The sequence below is a fragment of the Crinia signifera genome, chromosome 4 (genome assembly GCF_055691185.1).
Source record: "Crinia signifera chromosome 4, ASM5569118v1, whole genome shotgun sequence".
Taxonomy (NCBI): Eukaryota; Metazoa; Chordata; class Amphibia; order Anura; family Myobatrachidae; genus Crinia; species Crinia signifera.
The window spans coordinates 128,263,703-128,288,187 of NC_139220.1; the positions used below are offsets into that span (position 1 = coordinate 128,263,703).

At 43.9% G+C, this 24,485-nt stretch overlaps 1 protein-coding gene across 3 annotated transcripts in view; it reads right to left on the reverse strand.

The window, feature by feature from the left end:
• NR2C1 (nuclear receptor subfamily 2 group C member 1) overlaps positions 1 to 24,485 on the reverse strand; it is a 52,467-nt gene that overhangs the window by 17,237 nt on the left and 10,745 nt on the right. For 2 of the 3 annotated variants that reach the window (XM_083182416.1, XM_083182417.1), the window contains exons 3-11: positions 17,872 to 17,982; positions 15,882 to 16,112; positions 11,049 to 11,133; positions 8,064 to 8,243; positions 6,358 to 6,529; positions 3,239 to 3,326; positions 2,467 to 2,651; positions 2,139 to 2,292; positions 207 to 328 (exon numbers count right to left, since the gene is read on the reverse strand). In XM_083182416.1, coding sequence (XP_083038542.1) covers positions 207 to 328; positions 2,139 to 2,292; positions 2,467 to 2,651; positions 3,239 to 3,326; positions 6,358 to 6,529; positions 8,064 to 8,243; positions 11,049 to 11,133; positions 15,882 to 16,112; positions 17,872 to 17,982 — 1,328 coding nt within the window. The remainder of the gene's footprint in view (positions 1 to 206; positions 329 to 2,138; positions 2,293 to 2,466; positions 2,652 to 3,238; positions 3,327 to 6,357; positions 6,530 to 8,063; positions 8,244 to 11,048; positions 11,134 to 15,881; positions 16,113 to 17,871; positions 17,983 to 24,485) is intronic. The other variant, XM_083182418.1, reaches the window with a different exon arrangement.

Consider the following 24,485-nt stretch of genomic DNA (forward strand, 5'->3'; position numbering starts at 1 on the left):
CTCCCTCTCCCTGGCACAAGATCATCAGCTCCTGCTTCTCTGCGCCAGGAGCAACTGACAGGCAGCAAAAATAAAAGGGTGCAGGGATTTGTCTTGGGGCTTACCAAGTCACTGGACTCCATAGCAGTTGTATTCCCTGCACCCTCAATAGATATGCCACTGGCTATGTTATTGATAAGATTGTGACCCCAGGACTTCTTACTCACCCAAGAGCTTGAAAAGAGGGAATGGAGCGGGCCCAGTGCATGGATAGAAATAACAGCCGTGATGCAGACTCACAAATATAGTGCACATTCAGGTATTCAGGCATTGGGGAAGGCATGGTGAGCTGGAAGATGGAGAGAACTTATTGAGCTCTGTTATGTACACTTGTTTATTAAAAATGAATTTTCATACAAAGTTACGCTTTCAGTACTCAAAGGAATCGAGTTGAAAGTTGTAAAAAAAAAAAAAACACTACACAATCATCTTAATAACAAATCTTGTCACATTTTTTAGAAATATGCACTCTAATGTTTTCTTAATCCTTTGAGTGCCAACGCTGCTGTGAGAGATCCTCAAAATACCTGCGCCGCTCAGAGCGACTGTTCTCTTAGTATAAATAAATACAAATACAGCCAAGTCAATTCATTGAAGTTTGGTTAAATATTGCACCCAAAATAAAGAACAGTCGCTGTGAGCGGCGCTGGCACTGCTGTGAGTGGCGCTGGCATTTTTAACAGATATTTTGAGGATCTCTCCCAGCAACGTTGGCACTCAAAGGGTTAATAGCTTTCTTTTAGAAACATACATAAATAATATGATACAGCTATGAATTTATACATCACTTAATAATCTGAATCAGTCATGCCTCAGTCTCATCAGAGTTCTGCTATAGAAGTATTAATCATGGACTCTAAAGTTCATATGGAATCACAGATTTGTTTTTTTCCCCAGGCAGACAAGCAGGAAGGATCTCTTATTAGGATGTCATTAATTTAACAAAGATCTAACTGTATACATTCACAGCAATCTAGAGAGAAGGCTTTCACTTCTAATGATTAAGACAACTGCTACTAATTCTAAAATACAATTCTTTGGGTCACAGTCGGGAGACTGCTTAAAACAAACAGAAAAATGGTGGTGCACCTGTAGTAAAGAGATTAAGGGGGAAATGTAATAGGATGACAATATCAAAAAGTGAGAGATTTGGTAAGAAATCTCTACTTTTTTTAAAGCGGTAATCATTTACACTGCAGAAGCAAACTGGGTTTGCAGTGTAAATGATTGCCACTTTTAAAAAAACTGGAGATTTCTCACCAACTCTCCCACTTTCTAATTCTCTCACCCGATTACATATACCCCTAAATGTTTTCTTTCATTTTCTAATTTGCACTGAATAAATGTCAGCATCTGATTGACAACACCACAGTTTTCCAAAGTGCAAGTTTTCATGAATGTCAAAAATTATGCTTGGAAAACCTATTTGAAGTTACTTTATTTCAGACAAGCACACCCACACAAAATTATTACAGATAACAGAAAAACTTTATCCATTTTTAAGTCAGTCACTGAACACCCACCTTCTTTACCTTCGCTGTAACTTTTAAAAAGCATACATGGAAACCACACACTGGCGTAACTATAGCTCTGCAGACCCACGGTAGCTTGGAGGTGCTGGGCAAGTTTGGGCGCTGCAGAAGCTATTGTTACGGCCGCCGCATCTGGTGCTGCCATGCCGGGACCAGCAGATCCTCCTGTTGGCGGCAGTCCCGGCGCTCCGACTGATAGAAAGTCACTTGAAAATGGCCGCCCCCCCTGACAGCAGACAGTTATTAAGGATGTTAGAGGAGGCGGTGACCTCCATTTGCATCCTAAATAATGGTCTGCTGTATGACGGCGGCCATTTTGCAAGTGACATTCTATCAGGATGAGCGCCGGGACTGCAGACAGGAAGATCTGCTGGTCCAGGCGGTCGAAGATAGTAAGTGCAGAGCGGTGAGTGGACGGAGGTGGGGGGGGGGGGGGGGGTGCTCAAATTGTAGTGGGGGGGCTGAAATTGAGGTTACGCCATTGAAACCACAAACCATTTTGAAATTAAGTGAGTAAATAGTAATGATCTGAGATTATATGGAAAATAACCAGAGGCAGAGCATTACCCTGAAGGCGATGTGAGAATCACTGAGAAGAGGCCCTTCAATCTCAACAACATTGATGTCTTGGAAGAGGTTGCAGTTGGATTTGATGCTCTCTGATGAACTCTGACCAGAGCTTTCTGACGGATTCAAAGCTTTTGCCAGTGTATCAAAAGCTCTAAAATACAAAATGTGCAACCATTTCTGAAATTCAGCCAGTAAATATTGAAATAACTATATGAAAGTGAACTGTTCAGTTAGAATGAAAAGAAGGGGCAAAAGAACATGTGCTAATTCTGAGTAAGTCATTTTATGCTTTCAATCATCTTTTCAAGTATCAAGGAGGTTGTACCTGGTGACTTCACTGTTCGTTTGACTGTCCTGGGGAACTTCTGAAAGTGACGCATCTCCATTACTTAAACTTTCAATTATAGACAACTCTGTGCTTGACTGAGACAAGTCTTTTGATTTATTAAGATTTGCAAGTGTTGTGACAACATTGGCCAAAGTGCTTAGATCTCCTTGACAGGTTTCCATCTGATAATGAATTAATTATTAAAATCAAATAAAAAAAGAAGATTTTTTTTTTCCAATAAATGTTATTCAGATTTTTACATAACAAACATTATAAACAAACAAGCAGGCAGGTAATATGATAGGTAACAGATCTATTGAATTAGGTCTCAGCTCTAGTACAAAAATATACTGCAAATAGAAAGGATGTTAAGACCAATTAATTTTAATAAATAGTTTTGTGAATAAACATTAAAATAACCAGAATAGCGAAATAGAATCAGCACCACTTTTGGTGTGGTCACCCATACATAAATGCTGACATTTGAAATCTCACTATAGATTATAAAATGATGCTAGTGAAATGTACATTGTAATAATAAATGTAAACAAATACGTATTATTTTGTATGTTAACATGATTAAAAATGCTAAAATGTGTCCCTTAAATGCTTATGCCCTCACAGTGCTACAGAAGGAAGGGAAACTCCATATGCCTGACACTGGAAAGCTGCAGCTGATACATTTCCCATGTAATGCAGGAGTACTACCATCACTGCTGATCTTGCCTAAAAGCCCTGTGTGATGACAGCTTAAAGATAGAACACTCACCTTGTCATGTGTTATGAGCATGGGTTCACTTTTAATTCCAGAAGGATGAATGTTCACTAACATTCCAGGGTCCAACAAATTTGTAGACCTGCAAAAATATTTTACACAGACACACTGTAAAAATACATTGGTTTGCTTTTCTATATAGAAAAAAGATGGAATATACTACGCTCACCTGTGAGGCACTTGTGGTGTGTGTGAGACTAGCAGTCTAGAGACAAGTTAATGAATGAATAAATGAAGATAGAGAGATGGTGTAAAGGTACAAGGGAATTTATTATTTGTCACAATAAAGTAAAATAATGTGGCAGTGGGAGAATGTATGGAGTCCTGATTAAACAGGAATAGGTCAGCGGGGTATCACTCCACGAGGCCTATTGTTGAGGTAGAAGTCTGACCTGTGTAGGTCCCTTTATAACCATAGGTCCCTTATAGGAACCTATGTCACTGCGTGGGTGACCGCAGCGGTCTGTAGTGGGCACAGGGGTCGGGGAATGGACTTCTGCAATGTTATATAGTTAATAACCAGGGTGAGGTAAAAAGGTGAGTGAATCCTGTGGATCTCTGTAATAGTCACGTATTGCAGAACTGTACAGAGCGGAACCCAGAAGTCACGGCAGACAGAGACTGTGGAGCCGGGTGATCGCGCACGGCTGTGTGTTCACCCGTGCACCAGGCAGCAACATCACAGCGGCAACACCTGAACTTCATCCGGTAAGAGTACATAGCGGGACGCCGCTCACTGCCCTCCACGCCAGGCAACATTTGTTACAGAACACGTTACTGGACATTCATTCATTCCTGTACTTTTCTGCAATACGTGACTATTACAGAGATCCACAGGATTCACTCACCTTTTTACCTCACCCTGTTGTGGTTATTAACTATATAACATTGCAGGAGTCCATTCCCCGACCCCTGTGCCCACTACAGACCGCTGCGGTCACCCACGCAGTGACATAGGTTCCTATAAGGGGCCTATGGTTATAAAGGGACCTACAGAGGTCAGACTTCTACCTCAACAATAGGCCTCGTGGAGTGATACCCCGCTGGCCTATTCCTGTTTAATCAGGACTTCATACATTCTCGCACTGCCACATTATTTTACTTTATTGTGACAAATAATAAATTCCCTTGTACTTTTACACCATCTCTCTATCTTCATTTATTAATTCATTAACTTGTCTCTAGACTGCTAGTCTCATACACACCACAAGTGCCCCACAGGTGAGCACAGTATATTCCATATTTTTCTATACTGTACTACATAGGGTGGTCAGGACCCACCCGATATAGCGCAGCTCCCTACACATTCCAATTAGACCTCCATATAGTCATATCAGTAGGACGCACACATACTGTAACTTGAGCGCTTCCTACCTACCATCTATTGCTTTTCTATATGGTATCAATGCACGAACAGAGCTTTTTTTGTTCCTTCCAACATAAATAATATTCTATGTATAGATCATATAGTGTTTTGACATTTACTAAGATGGGAGTTCTAATTAAGATGGGATGTTGCCCATAGCAACCAAACAGATTGTATCTATTATCTTCTAGAAGGTGCTAAATAAATAAATTAAAAGTAGATTGGTTGCTCTGGGCAACTTATCTCTGAGACTGGGAGCATGGCTTCATTTAAAATTGTACTTTACGGACCAAGGCCCTGATGCTGGTTCACTCGCAGCTTACAGAATCCCAGAGGGCCTGCCCTGCCGATGGCCGTATATACACCCCCCCCGCTGCCGCCATATCCCCTTGCAACCATGTGAGGGGATGTGTTCTCCCAAGACACATCCCTCTGTCCCACTAGCAAAGAAATAATTTGATGGTTGCCAACCATCGAATGATTTCTTTAGGCCACGCAAATATGAGTGGAGAATGACTTATATTTGCGGCCATTCCGCCCACCCCCGACACACCTCTCCCGCCCGAATTCCCATGGGAACACCCAGAGTTTTCATGGGGACGTCCATTAAATGCTGGGCATTCCCATGGGTGACACCCGTGCCCACCACCCCACGTCCTGCGCAAATGGGCCAGCGACTATGTAAGTTGCCGAGTCCGTTCTCCCAGGGACCCTGCACATGCGCATAAAACATTATATGCACGCACAGAAAGAAAACATTGCTCCCCGTGCAAACATGCAGGGGAGCGTGTGAACTAGAATGACCCCCTAAATCCATTTTAAAGATGAAACTATGTAAATTATAATGTATGTTATAAGAGGGGGCTGATAGTCTGAATACAGTGCAGACAGGAAATCCAGCATTGTGGGAGACAAATGCAAAGCAACTTCTCTGACCACAAAGTAAATAGGGTGTCTGACAATTTGTTTGATATATTTGTACATATTAAGCATATCTCCCCATAACATTCCTAATTCGGTTAATCTGTCCTCATAGCTTAATGACTCCAACCCTTTTATTAGCTTGGTTGCCCTGGTCTTATTGCATCTACAGTCACTGTCCCTATATAGGTAGTGCTTTGTAACTGTGCAGTGCTGCCAAGTGCAAGAAGCACATTATATTACACACCGTACTCGGCTCAGCGATTTTTACTAAGCCAAGTCCTTAACCCTTTGAGTGTGAAGTGAAGTTATCAAAATAGGTGTGAAAATTGGCATGCAAACATTTTTATTCATCATAATGACCTCTAATATTTACCTTATATAGGAAATATAATCTTTTTTTACACAACATATTTTATTTCAATTTATATAACAAATGTGTGCGATGCTGCCATATTTTTACAGATATTTTGCACATCTCTCAGAGAAAAGTTGGCACTCAGAGGGTTAATCAAGATCAGAGATAAGACAGCTAACTACATCCTGCCTTCCCCCAGCCGCAGTCAAATACACTGTGACAGGCACCTTAATGAAAATTGACAATCTTGTTAAAAATCTACTATTGGAATCACACCGTGTTTACACCCCTTAACTGTTTGTTACACGCTTATGAAAATCTAGAGTGAGTTTCAGTCTCAAGTGATATTAAGAAATCTGCAATACACACAACAAGCACACTGGTACAGATACAAAATGCTTAACACTAAAGCAGGTAATTTGTTAGGAGAAATAATAGATTTGAACTAAATACATATTTAAAGCACACCTTATAGGCTTGTTATCCGTTACAAATGTAGTTGTTGCAGCAAGAGGGCTACGCAGATCCTTCCTAATGTAGATCTTCTCTGTTGATGCTGCACAATTGGAAGATTTTTCTCTGGAGACCTCAATAGGCTTTCTCTCACACTGCACAGCTGTACAGGGACAGGAAGGCTTATCTGAGGTTAAAATGGCATTGAACAGTCCAAGTTATGCATGCAAATAGAAAGGTATGCATATAGATTTATCAATTTATAACCCCCCCCCCCCCCATATTACGCTAAGTGAACACTATGCAGTGACGCATGTGGTACTTTTCCTATCGGAATTGGCCTCTCATTTGAGGCAGATAGATTATAGATGAAGTAGCAGACGCCGGGAGATGCACCCTGTGCACGGAGTGCTGCTACAGTTGCCGGTATGACAGAACCCAGAAGCAACTGGTTAAAGTTAATGAGATACAGGTGCAGCTGTGTGATGTAAGTTTGGAGGGCACCTGAGACACAATTTTGTTTGTATTATGGTGTATGCCCTAGAGAAAGGTGCAGCTAGCACCGAAACAGCTGTCGGCCCGAGGCTGGGATATGCTGCTAGTGCAGCTCCCGGAGATTAGAAGTACTCCTGAAAAGTTGTTTGTGCTTTCATGCATTTTTTGTCACAATGGCTTGTTACTCCAAAAGTATTCTTCTAAATATACATTTTTGAACCTTGCTTAAATGGTGGTCTCGATTCCTAACTGCAAATATATATATATATATATATATATATATATATATATATATATATATATATATATATATATATAACATGTGCAGAGTGTTAGATTTGGGTGGGATTTGTTGAAACTGAAATCAAAATTGCAGTGTACAAATCTAACTCTCTCTGCACATGTTACATCTGCCACCCCTGCAGTGCACATGGTTTTGCACATTTTGAGAACAAATTTGTACTGCGATCAGATCCGAATAATGGCCTATATCCGTGAGTCATACACAACAATAGTGGGAAAGGGCCAATGGAGTGTAGGTAGGCATATAATTGGTAGCCCCTCTGTACCCCTGATTAGGAGAAAAAATGTTGTGCGTGTCATTTTTCGTCCGGCGCTCGCAATTGCCGCCTCCCCCCTTCACAGGCCAAATTCGGCCGCATGGCTGCTAATGGATGTTTTACATAAACATCCATTCGCAGCCTATGGGGAAACACCCACATCATTCAATGGTTGCTGACCATCGAATGATGAGGAGGGTACACGCAAAACTAAGACACTCTATGGTGTCTTAGATTTGTGTATATTCCTAAGGGGAAAATGGCAGGCAGCTGGCATCAGGGTGATCTCCATGGGAACGCCGATAAAATGCTGGGCGTGACTACCTGCCGCCGCCCCATGCCCCCCTGGACGCAATGGTGAAAATATGTTTTTATATTAGTATATAGACCCAGGTCCAATGCATGAGTTGAATGGTCCCTGCTCCTCAAGAACCCTGTATTAAACTCAGCCACACATTCCTGCAGTCCTTGTCTTCAAGCCAAAAAAGATAGATTGTAAAATAAAAGCAGTAAGGTTTTAAAGATCAATGAGAAAACTTTGATATCATTCACACACATAAACTGGAAACCCCTGGTTGCAAAACACTGTCATTATGTATATGGGATACATGAGAAGAATGTTAGATGTCTGTCAGGTATGGTAGAACACAATAAACAAATACTTACAATCTTGCTTCATTCCAAGTGCAATACACCTCTGCAGCCGGCAGTACTGGCATCGGTTGCGGTAGTGTTTATTAATGACGCAATCCTTCGATCCTCTACATGTGTATACCAAGTTTTTTCGAATGCTTCTTTTAAAGAAACCTTTGCAGCCCTCACACGTTACCGCACCATAATGACGCCCTAAAATATATAATAAAAAGGAAGCCTGAATAGTGTCCTCAGAGGCGTCCAGAATCAATAATTAAGCAATAATGACCTTTATTGGCTGGGACATGAACAGTCATTTCTCAAGACTTCTTTTAAAATGCATACTGTCAAAATACATTCTTAATCTTAAAGCATGTTTATGTAAGAAATGTTGCAAGTGTATCAGTCATCATAACGAGTGATCCCTAACCAACATCGCAAGTTATTTTGATCTATCTAGTAACATCCATTGATCAAATAAACAGACATAACTAAACAGTATAATATTCAAGATCCTTATCTGAGGAAGCCGCTGATCTGAATAGAAGGCAGAGAAACGCGTCACTGACATCTTGCTTGCTGCACGGAAGAACATCTCCACAGGGTGATAGAGACTGAGAGACCCCTGCCACCAGAGCCGGACATTCCAGAAAGGGCTGTATCAAATAGGGAAACACCAACAGCCGGGAACCAGCTCACTGTGTGTGAATCCAACACAGAGCAGGTGGACTGCAGATCATCTTCAGCGAAAACAATAAGGGCACTTGTTTAGTTTCACGGCGGCAGTAAGGCCGCCGTGAAACTTCCGGCTGCTGCGCTCACTAAACTATCAAAAATAAGGTAAATGAACTCTACGCCAATGAAGATAGTTCATACCCCTACTATCCACGTTGGCATAGAGCTAATTTTAGATAGCGTGGCGAGCGCAGCGAGCCACCGAGCCCGCAGCGTGGGCGAGCGAAGCGAGCCCCGCAAGGAGACTCAGACGCACGGCCGCTGCCGTCGTGAAACTAAACAAGTACCACAATAAGTATCATGGCTTACTAAACTTACTAACCACTGCATAAGACTGCTAACGTAAAGTTGGGCATATAAAGGCTGCACAATCTTGCTGAGTCTGAAGTTGGGCATATGAGGTCCCTTTACTCTGGTTTCTAAAAAAACGGAACCTCCTGTTACCTTCAATTAAGAAGGAAAGGCTTGCATTTACCTCTGCAATTGACAACACTAAAAACTATCTCTTTGCACTTAACCCAATTTATGCTTTGCTTATGTACTATCAAATATTAGCATAAAACTTATTTCTTATGCATAAGATGCTAGCCTAATGAAATATATGAAATGGTCAGTAGTATAGATCTTATTAAGTATATGCATAGTAATGCAGTTTTATTGTAAAACTTTATTTTAATATCTCTAACGGCCGGTGGAAACTTTTTTCTTTTGTGTATTTATGTGAATAAATGTTTTATTGATTTAAGAAAAAGGAGTGAAATCTATAAAATTTATTTCGGTTGGTCCAAAAGCACTGTTTAAATTATAAAAACAGTTGACCATTTGCTTGGAAATGCTGGAAAACTGACAAACTGTCACTCATCCATAACCGATTTTAATTGTATGCAATCAGGTTGCAAAAATCAGGTCAATCACATTGCATGCAACCAAATTGCATGCAATGTGATTGACCTGACCGACCCGATTTTTTACATTGGAACCAATGTTAAATGGTCCCTGAGACCCGATTTTACATTGGCCCCAATGTTAAATGCCCCCCAGACCCCATTTTTCATTGTATGCCCCCCCATTGTTAACGCCACGCCACGATCAACGTGAACCTGAAGCGTGGCGAGCGCAGCGAGCCCATGAGGGGCGGCGGTACGCGTCCTCCGACCTTTTCATACCCCCACTATGAAACTTATATAGTGTGGCGAGCGCAGCAAGCCACCGCGCCCGAAGCGTGGCGAGCGCAGCGAGCCCCGCGAGGGGACACGCATTACTTCAGACGTATAACGCGTCCGCTCGCCACGCTTCGGGCTCTATATAAAGCACTATATAAAGTCAACTCCACGCCGACGTGGATAGTGGGGGTATGAAAAGGTCGGAGGACGCGTACCGCCGCCCCTCAAGGGATCGTTGCGTTTGCCACGCTTCGGGTTGGCGTTCATCGTGTGGTGGCGTCAACAAGGGGGGGGGGGGGTGGGGGGGGGGCATTTGACATAGAAATTACCCATCAGGGTGGGTATACAATCAAAAATTGGGTATGGGGCCATTTAACATTGGTTCCTATGTAAAATCTGGTCCATTGCATTGGTCACATTGTATGCCATTATAATGGCATGCGATGGACCCAATTTTACATTTGTCGGGAAACCTAAAAAAAAAGCCCAAAAATCGGGTCCGATCGCATACCTTAAGTTAAGGTATGCGATGGGACCCGATGGGTGCCGTGCTAGGAAACAAGTACCCCATGTTTTTGTTCCAACCAGCCAGATCTGAAGATAAATCTTACTAGTGTATGGGCACCTTTAGACCTAGTGATCAGTTCAATTAACTTGCCCCTTGAGTCCAGGGGAGTTATTGCAGCTATATGCCACCCTTATGGTGGCTCCCGACGTGATGACTGTTTGCAGCCCCATAGTGGGCTAGTTTGGCTGTTGTAGATTGTGTTTCTACAATGCTGTAATAGCAACTCCCCTCCACACCAATTAATTGAATAGACCCTCTAATTCAGTGGTTCTCAAACTCGGTCCACAGGACCCCACACAGTTCACGTTTTCCAGGTCACCCGACAGGTGCACTCATTACTGAATGACACATTTTAAAAGATCCACAGGTGGAGCTAATTATTTCACTTGATTCTATGACCTGCAAAACATGCACTGTGTGGGGTCTAGAGGACCGACTTTGAGAACCTGTGCTCTAGTTGTTTACTAGTAGTTCAAAATGCTCTACATTTTTATATGATTTTGTACTGAAACTAAGTCACATTTATTGAAATTGAAAGTTGTGCACACTTACCTGAAGCTTTATCGCCACACACCACACATAGGTCAACTACTGGTTTGTTTAAATTCTGTTCTATACACTGGGTATCTGATAATATCTGTAACAATAGTAAGAATAGTATATAATGACACTTCTACAAATACAAAAGTTCTTTAACAGCAAAGCATTATACAATGCCATTTGAAAAAAAAAACATAAAAATATGTCGTTGCATACCAGTCGGCAGAATTACTTGACACTAATCTTACGTTACAATGGGTTATCCTAATTCAATCGGTCCCCCACGCATTCACACGGGGGACTGATTGTTTGCGACTGCGCATAGGTTTTAATGCGCATGTGCAGCCGCTGTGCTCGAGCACCCACAGCACCAACACACAGAAGTTTGGGCAGGGGGTGCGGGGAGGTGGGCGAGAGAATTTGCCTATGAGAACGCTTAGCATTTCACAGGCGTTCCCATAATAATTCCCCGATTACGCAGTTGCGGGAGGGGTGGCCAGCTGGCGTCAGCAGATATCAGCTGCCCACCATGTCCTTGCACAGGGCACCTGCAGATCAGGGACACCATAGAGGTGTCTCAAATCTGCAAGCGCTGAAGAAATCATTTGATGGTCATCGACCGTCGAATGATTCTCACATGCACCAAAGGCTTGCGAATGGATGATTATACAAATCATCGATTCGCATGCCTGCGGGGTTCGGCGACTGGTGGACTCGCAGGCTGTGAAATTCCAGAATAAGGACCAATGTGTATGTAATTATAATGTCCTCATCTCGGGATTGCCCCCTGGTCTCTTCTTTCTGGGCAAATGTCAAACTAACTATAGCTTCTACTGGGATATCTGACCAAGCCCTGACGCCCAAACTGTGTACACTGGGAAGTAGGAAAAACGCCCCTCTTAATAGGCTGGAAAGCCAATTTGTAATAAATCTTTGCTCTCTAGCCAAAGTAATAATAGCTAGGTCCTGGATGGTCAATTCGGGACCCACATTGGTGGAGTGGAAGGCTCTGGTAAACACTACTGTACAGCACGAAAAGTATGTCTACATGTATCGTGGTACAATTCCCAAGTTTGAAAAAATTGGAATAGGTGGCTGGAATCTCCACACTCTTCGCCATCGTAAGAATACTAAATCAGATTATCGGTGGCTTCCTTGAGACTCAGTTGCTACACTGCAGTGTGATATGAAAACATTGCATGTTGCCCTGTAACGACCAGTAACTGCCTATTCACTTATTATGCATGATTGTACTGTTATACTGCCCTCTCATAAACGGGTTATCTTACTAATTGCTTCTTGCATGATACTCTCTTTTTCCTTTTCCTCTCTTGTTTTCTCTTTCTATTTTCCTTCTATTAATTAAATTATTATAAAATTGATATTATGGTATTAATATGTAATTTACCCAGAATACAGACACCATAAAATGTTGGTACCGTTATATTTATTTACATAAATGTACACAAAAGTGCAATTGTTATAGCATTTTATACAATACAATTAAAGGTCCATACACACTCGAAGATTTTCATTTCAAAAGACTTTGCCAAAATCTTTGAAAGATATATCGGTCACCAAAGTAGTGCGTACACACTGAGCTATTTTCACCAAAGAGCAAGAGATTTTCAGGAGGCGAAAGATTTTGCTGAAAATCTTTCATATATAAGGCAATTTACATAATGGGCGGTGTTTGACTTCCAAGGGAGGGAGCAGCGGACATTTTATTCAGTGCATTTCTGTTCTTGGGGCCTGGTTCAGAAATGATTGCTGGACTGTGTATCAAAAATGTAGCTAGGGCGGCACCTTTACAGGTGCCTCAGTGACAGGGGCATGCCTTCAGCCAATATGAAAGCACATCCCTGTCACTGAAACCGATGTGATTGGGCACTGGGCAGCAGATTCAGCACTGGGCAGCAGATTCAGCACTGACAATGACTGCACCCAGCTGTCTCTGTCAGTGCTGTATAGGCATTTAGCTTAGCTGCGGGGCCACTCGTACTTGCACTCAGCCCCGCCGCAATGAACTTTTACCCGATGGCAGGGCCTGCCAAACCATCACGCTGGTCCCGGACACGTTGATTGCCACACTGGAAGGCGCAGAAAAGCTTCCACGCTGCCGCATTACAATTGCCGGGGAACCGGCTGCGAGTCAAACTTTGGCAGTGTGTGGCCCGGCTCCTTCTCTATGGTCTCTCCGGCTCCGCACCCTGGCCCCTGGGGGGGTGGGGGTGCCGGAGCTGGACCTGCAGGGGGGGGGGGGGGGTGCGGGTGCCTAGCCAGGTGCCCCATCAGTTGCTGACCCCACTGCACACCACTTGTGGGCAGTGGTGCCGATAATATATACATTGCTGGCCTGTGCCAGCAATGTATATATTACTGGCTAATAAATACAGTAAATAATCATTGTTGGGCAGTGGTGCCAGTACTATATACATTGCTGGCATGTGCCAGCAATGTATATACTACTGGCTTATGGCATAAGCATATCATTGGTGCCCGTAATATATACATTGCTGGCATGTGCCAACAATGTATATACTACTGGCTTATGGCATAAGAATATCATTGGTGCCCAGTGGTGACAGTAATATATACATTGCTGGCACATGCCTCAGTGACAGGGGCATGCCTTCAGCCAATATGAAAGCACATCCCTGTCACTGAAACCGATGTGATTGGGCACTGGGCAGCAGATTCAGCACTGGGCAGCAGATTCAGCACTGACAGTGACTGCACCCAGCTGTCTCTGTCAGTGCTGTATAGGCATTTAGCTTAGCTGCGGGGCCACTCGTACTTGCACTCAGCCCTGCCGCAATGAACTTTTACCCGATGGCAAGGCCTGCCAAACCATCACGCTGGTCCCGGACACGTTGATTGCCACACTGGAAGGCGCAGAAAAGCTTCCACGCTGCCGCATTACAATTGCCGGGGAACCGGCTGCGAGTCAAACTTTGGCAGTGTGTGGCCCGGCTCCTTCTCTATGGTCTCTCCGGCTCCGCACCCTGGCCCCTGGGGGGGTGGGGGTGCCGGAGCTGGACCTGCAGGGGGGGGGGGGGTGCGGGTGCCTAGCCAGGTGCCCCATCAGTTGCTGACCCCACTGCACACCACTTGTGGGCAGTGGTGCCGATAATATATACATTGCTGGCCTGTGCCAGCAATGTATATATTACTGGCTAATAAATACAGTAAATAATCATTGGTGGGCAGTGGTGCCAGTACTATATACATTGCTGGCATGTGCCAGCAATGTATATACTACTGGCTTATGGCATAAGCATATCATTGGTGCCCAGTGGTGCCCGTAATATATACATTGCTGGCATGTGCCAACAATGTATATACTACTGGCTTATGGCATAAGAATATCATTGGTGCCCAGTGGTGACAGTAATATATACATTGCTGGCACATGCCAGCAATGTATATATTACTGGCTTAAAAAAAGAAACATTGGTGGCCAGTGGTGCTCACTGCTCCGTGTGGAGCAGGACGGAGGGAGGCGGGGGAGCAAGGCGGAGGGGGCGGGGCGTCAGCTGCAAGCCCCGGACAGCTGAACATGGAGCCGGAGGACGCAGGACGGAGGGGGCGGGGCGTCAGCTGCTAGCCCCGTGCGGCTGAACATGGAGCCGTGGGGAAGGTGCTGGTGGACCAGTGCGGTGGACGGCGGGGTGAGTATGAAGCAGGCTGGGGCGAAGGGGGAGGGAGCGGGGCGGTCCGCCGGGCTGAAAGTGGCTAATCTTTCAGCCCGGCGGCCGTACACACACAGCGATGATGGATGAAATACCATTCATCATCGCTGCATCTGCTGGTAAAACCAGCAGATGAACCACCTTACTAGCGATGATGCGGGAGCGCGCATCATCGCTAGTCGGGGATCACTGACCCCTATACACTGGGCGATTTTCATCTGAAAATCGTCAAGTGTGTATGGGCCTTAAGACTAAACTGGGAATGTATTATTAACATGTCTATATGCGATCCAACATTGTGATATACTGTTCTGTGTTACCATTATTGCCTAATAAAAAGACTATTCAAAAAATGTCCTCATCTCATTTTATTTTTCTCATAATCTTAGATTTTGTCAAAAAACTTTACACCAAATTATCATTCATAGATTTTATATATTCTGTAAATATGTATATTAAAATAGAAAAACATTTGAATCTTACTGATTCGTAAAAAAAAGTAATAGAATACAGACGCATCTACTGACATGTGGTAGAAGAAAGAAGAAATACCTGGTCTATAATTTCTATGAATATCAGAACAGCGATTCTCACTATCTTGCATGGATGGAAGCAATATTATAAGTCATTGTAAAATACTGCTTAACCCTTTGTTCTTAAACATTGCTCTGAGTATTTCTAAAAATATCCACTAAAAATGCCAGCATCGCTCACAGAGACTGTTCTTTAAGTATAAATAAATACATATACAGCCAAGTCAATTAATTGAAGTTTAATTAAATATTGCACCCCCAAAAAAAGAACAGTCACTGTGAGCTGGATCTCTCAAAGCAACGGTGGTATTCAAAGGGTTATTTGCTCACATAAATAGTATATGCAATAATAATGGCAGTGTTTTATTAACTCAAAGAGATAAATGTAATAGGGTGTGACTATCCGGAAGTAACCATATTTTTTAAAGCGGCAATCCATTACAAAGCAAAAAACAGTCTAGTTCTACCTTGTAAAGGATTACCGCTTTAAAAATACAGGTAAATCTCACACTTCTGGAGTCTCACACCCTATCACATATAACACTAAAAGTGTAATTGAAAGGTTACAACTTAATTTCACATGTTGAGACATCACAGAAGAAAAATCTACGTTGAGTTACCTGAATGTGCTGTCCAGACCCCTCAGGGTTTGAGAAGAATATCTGGTTGACACCTGCTGCATCGGGAGTTGTTAGATAAACCTTGCCCTGGCCGTGGTCTTGCCTAGCAAGAATCACTTTACTTGGAGATGAGCCATCATTGTTTGTCAAGAAGAACCTCTTGCTTGCCCCACTCTGATCAACTGTTGTTACGATTTGGATCTTTTGATCAGTCTGCTGATCTGTGACAAACTAAAGAAGTTCATGAAGTACTGTATGATTATACTGGTTATAGACAAATTGCACAAAATCCCGCATTGTTTGCGGTTTATCTTTCTTACAAAAGTTCTGGAAACAATTAAGATCACATGCTTCTGCATTACAACACATATACACAGTGAATGTGCTCAAGATCTAAATAATTTGTTTTATTACCTAATAAAATGATAACTGACAAATTATAGGAAAAACTTTGTTTAAAAACATATTTAAAATGTCTAAATGTATTAAGCACTCTGAAATGCTGTTTTAGAGTGTTCATAGAAAAGAATCTCACTTCATACAGAGAAAATCTGAACCGATGCTTACAAGATGTGTTAGCGAAACTGTGGAATGGTGGGTTCCCCGTTGTATATACTTTGTTGCTGTCCAATAATCCAAACCTTGCAGCTTGCAATTTTCAAACTCAAAATTATTACTATGTTCAACATAGTTATAAGATGAAGACTCTGGGTTACAGATATACCTCAAGATCGTCATGCCCTTTTGTAAAATGGAGTTTCTAGTATGATTACTACACTACCCACCACTCCACATCCAACAGACCTGAGCCTCCTTAGTCCAGTCCACCTGGACATTTTTGGATCTCTGTGATTGGGTACTGTACACTCTCTTACGTAAAAGAGTTTGATGTGGTTTTAGGTGTTTCAGCTATTCACAAATGGCACGCAGCCACCAGCAGGCTGCACTCCTGACTCCCTCAGATACATGCAGATATCTATAGGGGAAACATGGCAGGCAGCAAGGGTGCACCTTGATCCTGGAGCTTCTGAGTTGTAGGAAACGTGCAGGTGGAAGGTCATCTGCAGGGACCACCATCATTTCATGCCTAGCTCTACCTCTCCAGAGTCACCCTTTGCCTCCCTCTGTCATCACCCCTGTCACCCTCTACCTCTATCAAGTCACTCAGAGAAAATACTAGGGGGTTCATTTAAAGAGTTATAGCTTGTCTGCATATTTTGGCAGGAAATTTAAAATAGCAATACTACTCAAAGCAATACACATGGAGAGCCGACAGCTTATGTATATCACTTTTTAGTAAATTGTTGCTTACATGTGGAAAGAGTAAATGTACCTTGAATATATTTTTACATTTTCCACACTGGATAAACTAGATGGAGTCCGAGCCTCATAATTTCTATAAATGGCTAGCCCTGGTTAATCATACATTTAAGTGCAACTACCATTAAATTGTGTTGCGCTAGTACAAATCAAGATTTGTTTCTGAGTCCTAGTTTGCCTGTCTCCCAAATCCAGATGTGATGAGCAGAGATTCACTGATGTGTCTCACTACTTATAACCCCTTTCCATTGTGACTCCTCTTTTTTTATATATAAATGGTCATGCTGTAATCTACTTACTCAATTACAGGTTATATCTAGCACTTACTCAGTCACAGGGCTGTCTACAATATTTTCCCCTGTGCCTCCATTCTTAAGTGCTTTTGTAAATGTTACAATGATTAGATTTGTGTAGCATTGTTCAAAATACAAATAAATAATCCTTCCCCAAGCGAGTTATTGTAGTTTGTAAAATGCTATCATGGACACCCCAGGTTAAAAAAAAAACAACTGTACTGAAAGAAATGCCAGTGAAGGTCTAAAACATCTTCTATTCCCACGACATGACATTGAGAAATCATTTTTTGAAGAACAACCCCTAGTAGAACCTGTATAACGCTTCTGTGTAACTATTTTGGCAGCTACTAAGACAAGCTTGTTCCTTAATGTACCTGTATACGCTGAGGTATGGAAACACCGGATTCTGATGGTATAAGCTGTATCCGTTGGGAGCTTCCATCCATCAATGCTGTATGAGTTACTTCTGTCTGTGAGCGCGAAAGCTAAAAATACAATAAAACAAAAAAACATAATGGATTTTCTTTTTATTTCTCTTAAAAACCTATTTACTTTATACCCCCTGCATAAGGCTACACAAAAATTGCTACTATAATTCTGCATGTAAGATGTATTTCCAATGCAAGGTAAGCACAAGCTTATCAAATGAGAGACTACATATTTGCAACGTACTAGTATTTAACTTGGCATGTAATACTAGTTTCTTTAATCTCATTTCATTACAATGTTACTTATGACAATATTATTTGAAACAACCCTGATGTTATCAGTGGATAGAGAAAACTAGAGATGAAGTATTGATGGTTGGAGATTGTTATTTACAAATGCAACAATATGCTTACAGAAGGTACACTATCCCCAGTATACCAGGGATGTGGGTTGCAGATAAATGTATCAATAAATCCCAAGATTAAATTAGTACAAAGTTCTAAAATATATTCACAAATCAGTTCTAATTTAGATATAAAATGAATTTCCCACTGCCGTGAAAAGACGGAAATGTGCCTATATTGTGACTATATACTAATATAGGAAGAATCCAAAGTGGAGAATTTCCGTCCAATGGTGTAAAACTGCTGATACATTGGTACCATTGTCGCATTGGGTCATGTCTGAAGAGACACAAGCTGAGCGGGTATGGATCATTGGGTGGACCTAAAGATGGTCGATAGTCATTAGGTCGACACTGTTGGGTTGACATACTGAAAGGTTGGCATGGGACAAGGTCGACATAAGCATTAGATCGACATGGTCTAGGTTGACAGTCAGAAGGTCGACATAGGGTTTTTCACAGTTTTTTTACCCAAATGTCGATACAGTCAACATAGACACTGGATTAAGTGTACCGCTGTGCTCGCCATGCTCTGGGCACAGTGCCTTGCTACGCTCGGCACACTATTTTATTGTCCCTCCATGCCCTAGTGGATGGTAGGGCATAAAATACCACCTGTCGGTACATAGAATTTGTTGACATTTCCAGTCTGCCCCTTATGACATTTGGGGTGACATTCTATGGGATGCGATTATCGTTTTTTTGCGGTAATTAGACCACAAAATGTCGATATCGCATTTTCCCATGAAATCGTTTATTTAATGGGATGCGCACAGGGGCTGAAATCGCATATTATGTGCGTTAAGGTCTGGTGAAAAAATATGCGAGATTAATTCGCATTTTTATCGCATCCAGATGTTTTCCCACAGAAAAGTATACAAGTCGCTTATTTAATGCAATGCGCATTTGCACATCGCATTTTTTAAGTGACTAATTATCGCACTTATTTCAGACCTGGGTCTGTTAGGCGAATTAGCCAGAACCCTGCACAGATCGCAATTTTCCGTGCAGGGTTCTGCTGTAAAAAATAATAGAAATGGTTAAAAAATTAAAAAACCGAGCGCGGGGTCCCCCGCCAGAGTATAACCAGCCCCGGGCTCACTGAGCCGGTGCTGGTGACATAAAATCAGGGTCCCCGACAAATAGGGGTCCCCTTGATTTTATGAAACCAGCACCAGACTCAAGGTCCGGCGCTGGTTCCCAAAATACGGGGGACAAAGTGACTAGGGGTCCCCCGTATTTTAAGAACCAGCACCGGACACAACCAGCCAGCAGGGTAATGCCACAGCCGGGGGGAGACTTTTTATACAAGTCCCCCCGGCCAAAGCATTAACCCCCTGGCTGGTCAGCATGGGCAGGGGTCCTGGGGAAGTGGGGACCCCCCCAATGAAGGGGTCCCCCCCCTCCAGGACTTACCAACCCATGCTGATAGTCCGGGGCTGTCCTCCATGCCCCTGGGCTGTGGGCATGGAGCTGATGATTTGTGTAAAAAAAAGAATGAAAACTATTGTTTTACACTGGCGAACTATGAGTCCCAGCAAGCCTACCCCGCATGCTGGGACTTGGGGAACCACAAGTCCCAGCATGCGGGGCATTAAAGGGCCCGCTGGCACTTGTAGTTCTGCAGTGAAAAAAATAGTGCACAAAATCACACTGACACCCTGTAAAATAAAACTTTAATACACACAAAACACACACACACACTGATACTTACCTACCTTGAGCCTGTAGGTCGGTCCCTGGATCCTGGGTCCGGGGCTCCAGGGCAGAAGAGTCCGGTTCCGGGGCCTTGGTCCTGGTTCCGGGGCTGGTCCTGGGGTTCCGGGGCTCCTGGCGTGAAGAGTCCGGGGTCCGTGGTAGTCCCCAGGGGTACCTAAGGAGGCAAATCCTACTCACCTGCTCCCCGGCGGCGACCTCCGGTGACAGCGCTGCTCCAGACTGGTACCCGGCTTGCAGGACTTTGCCCGGCGCTGAGATGTTTCCTCCTCGCCGTCTCTGAACAGAATGATTTCTCGGCCAATCAGGAGCCGAGAAAGTCGGCTCCTGATTGGCCAGAAATCATTCTGAATACAGACGCCGACGAAGTAACATCTCAGCGCATCCAGAGCAGAGATGTTACTTCGTCGGCGTCTGTATTCAGAATGATTTCTGGCCAATCAGGAGCCGACTTTCTCGGCTCCTGATTGGCCGAGAAATCATTCTGTTCAGAGACGGCGAGGAGGAAACATCTCAGCGCCAGGCAAAGTCCTGCAAGCCGGGTACCAGTCTGGAGCAGCGCTGTCACCGGAGGTCGCCGCCGGGGAGCAGGTGAGTAGGATTTGCCTCCTTAGGTACCCCTGGGGACTACCACGGATCCCGGACTCCGGATTCTTCACGCCAGGAGCCCCGGAACCCCAGGACCAGCCCCGGAACCAGGACCAAGGCCCCGGAACCGGACTCTTCTGCCCTGGAGCCCGGACCCAGGATCCAGGGACCGACCTACGGGCTCAAGGTAGGTAAGTATCAGTGTGTGTGTGTTTTGTGTGTATTAAAGTTTTATTTTACAGGGTGTCAGTGTGATTTTGTGCACTATTTTTTTCACTGCAGAACTACAAGTGCCAGCGGGCCCTTTAATGCCCCGCATGCTGGGACTTGTGGTTCCCCAAGTCCCAGCATGTGGGGTAGGCTTGCTGGGACTCATAGTTCGCCAGTGTAAAACAATAGTTTTCATTCTTTTTTTTACACAAATCATCAGCTCCATGCCCACAGCCCAGGGGCATGGAGGACAGCCCCGGACTATCAGCATGGGCTGGTAAGTCCTGGAGGGGGGGGACCCCTTCATTGGGGGGGTCCCCACTTCTCCAGGACCCCTGCCCATGCTGACCAGCCAGGGGGTTAATGCTTTGGCCGGGGGGACTTGTATAAAAAGTCTCCCCCCGGCTGTGGCATTACCCTGCTGGCTGGTTGTGTCCGGTGCTGGTTCTTAAAATACGGGGGACCCCTAGTCACTTTGTCCCCCGTATTTTGGGAACCAGCGCCGGACCTTGAGTCTGGTGCTGGTTTCATAAAATCAAGGGGACCCCTATTTGTCGGGGACCCTGATTTTATGTCACCAGCACCGGCTCAGTGAGCCCGGGGCTGGTTATACTCGGGCGGGGGACCCCGCGCTCGTTTTTTTTTTTTACTACTTTGCGCTGTCCTGCAAATGTGCGATTTTCAGACATGAAAATCGCACATTTTCAGGACTAAATACAGCGCACCACTTCGCTGCAAATCGCCCCTCTTCGCACTTTTCAGCCTCCAATGCGCATCACATTAAATATGCGCATTTTGACTGAAAAATGCAAATTTAAAATAGGCGATTTGCGGCGCTGTGGTGCGCAAATAAAACATGCGCATTTAGCGCAAAGCATAGAATCTCACCCTTGATCACTATCATTGTATCACACCTCCCAACTGGTAGACACACCCCCAGTCTGCCACAGAAATGTCCCCTTTTCCCAATTTTTCACTCCTAAATGTTGGGAGTTATGTAGAAATTATCCTCTTACTGCTTACATGGCTCAGATTCTTCAAGGTACATGCTATAGGCTAATACCTTTCCTTAAAACATATATAAAATGTACTAGATTGTAGTATAGTAAATGTGTTACAGAATATAATTAAAATGTGTGTCTGGAACCTGATCCCCACGTAGACCAAATGGGATAGAGGGGGAAATATGGCTCACTTCAGGGTATACTGTATCATGCAACGTGTATATATTTTATTCCCTGGTGGAGCCTTCACTAGGCTTATAGGCAGTTCTGCTCCACATCCCTGATGATCCAATAAGGGCTGCTCCAGAAATCCCTGGCATCACCCCAAATTGAGCTGTCGGGGGGGGTGCTTAAATCAACTCAAAAGATCCAAGTATACGAGTAGGTGGGAGTTTCAACCAGAGAAATGATAGCAAGGAGACTGCTGCCCCAGGATCTGCCTGCCTACCATATGGAGTCCATTTTCATCCAGATTGTGGATGGAGTCCCTTGAACAGATCTTCTGGAACTATTCTAGGATGGAGATCTAGAAGAAGATTCCTCTCACCTCAGATACCATATACCTGAGGAGAGTGAAAGATGGAGCTCACCCTGCCTATTGACAATGTTAAATGTGTAAAATCTGACTGATTTCTTTTCTTAAACGCTTTTGTAATATATTTGCTGCACTATGACCCATTGTCTATCCTGCAGTCGTGGGAAGCAAATATGGGTCACTCGAGAGATGACGATTGGGGGTTGGCCACCGGTTGTTCCCATTTCAAACAGATACAATTCCTTCTATTACATGGGACATATCTTACTCAAACTCTATTATGTAGGTTTGGAGATAGAGGTCTCTGATTTCTGGGATAGAGTAACCTGGATGTATCATCTCAGTGGGTGTGTCTCTACCAATTATGGATTCTGCAGTCTGCCTTTTGGGTATCCTAGATAATAATATTAATAATAGTTATTTAAATAGCACTTTTCTCCTAATAGGATTCAAAGTGCTTGCATTAGCCATTTACAGCACAAAATACAAAACAAACTTAACTAGGGACATTAGTGAAATGCTTGGGTGAACTGGAAAGTCTTGAGGTCTTTTTTTGAATGTTTCCAGAGTAGAAGCTTCTCCAACTGTGCGGGGAAGACAGTTCCATAGAGTTGGAGCCACAGCGCTGAAAGCTTGACCTCCAGATGAATTCAGGGAATTCTGGGTATGGTTAGTAGTCCTTCATCAACCAATCACAGTAATAGAGTGGGACAATAAGGGATTTTCTCTGTATCACCATATTATTTCATTGGGACAATAATGGATCAGAAGCTGCTTCAGGTACCTTGGGCCCTGGTCATGTAGATCTTTGAAAGTCATTAAGCCAATCTTGAAAATAATTCACCATCTTATAGGCAGCCAGTGAAGGGCGTACAGAAAGGGTGTTATGTGGCTGGAACAGGGCTGATTGGTGAATAGCCTGTATTTTGTACCATCTGCAAGCGGTGCAATTCATGGTACTTGTTTCCTAGCACGGCCACAATCGCGGGCATCGGGTGTCATTTTTAGTGGTATACGACGCGACCGACGCGATGCCCCCGATTTTCCCATTGAAATGCATTGAAAAAAGTCAATATCGCGTCGGTCGCGTCGTATGCGGCTAAAAAAGGCTTACATGGTCCAGACGCGATGCCCCCGATTTCCCCATAGGGAACAATGTTAAATGCCTCAATTTACTCGCGATGCCCCCGATTTCCCATAGGAATCAATGTTAAATGGCTCAATTGACCCAAATCATCATAGGGAACAATGGTAAATGGGCCAGAAAACCCAAAAAACACCCCTGAACAGTGAAATGTGCCCCCAAAAGTAGTTGACGCCACCCCACGATCAACGCAAACCCGAAGCGTGGCGAGCGCAGCGACGGTACGCATCCTCCGACCTTTTCATACCCCCACTATCCACGTCGGCTTGGACTTGAGAATAGAATAGTGTGGCGAGCGCAGCGAGCCAATGAGCCCGAAGCATGGCGAGCGCAGCGAGCCCCGCGAGGGGACGCGGATACCTTCACAGGTAAACGCGTCCCTTCGCGGGCTTCACAGGTATCCGCGTCCGCTCGCCACGCTTCGGGCTCGGTGGCTCGCTGCGCTTGCCACACTATTCTATTCTCAACTCCACGCCGACGTGGATAGTGTGGGTATGAAAAGGTCGGAGGACGCGTACCGCTGCGCTCACCACGCTTCGGGTTCGCGTTGATCGTGGGGTGGCGTCAACTACTTTTGGGGGGACATTTCACTGTTCAGCTGTGTTTTTTGGGTTTCTGGCCGATTTACCAGTGTTCCCTATGATGAATTGGGTCAATTGAGCCATTTAACATTGATTCCTATGGAAAATCGGGGGCATCGCGGGTAAATTGATGCATTTAACATTTTTCCCTATGGGGAAATCGCGGGCATCGCGTCGGTACCATCGCCCCCGATTTTTCCTCACGATGCCCACGATCATGATCGTTGTGGCCGTGCTAGGAAACAAGTACCATTCATTTGTCCAAGGTAGAGGGCATTGCAGTAGTCAAGGCGAGATGATACAAATGCATGTATGACAGTAGGCAGATCTGAGGGAATTATTGCTTGATTCTGGCTATGTTCCAGAGATGATAGAACA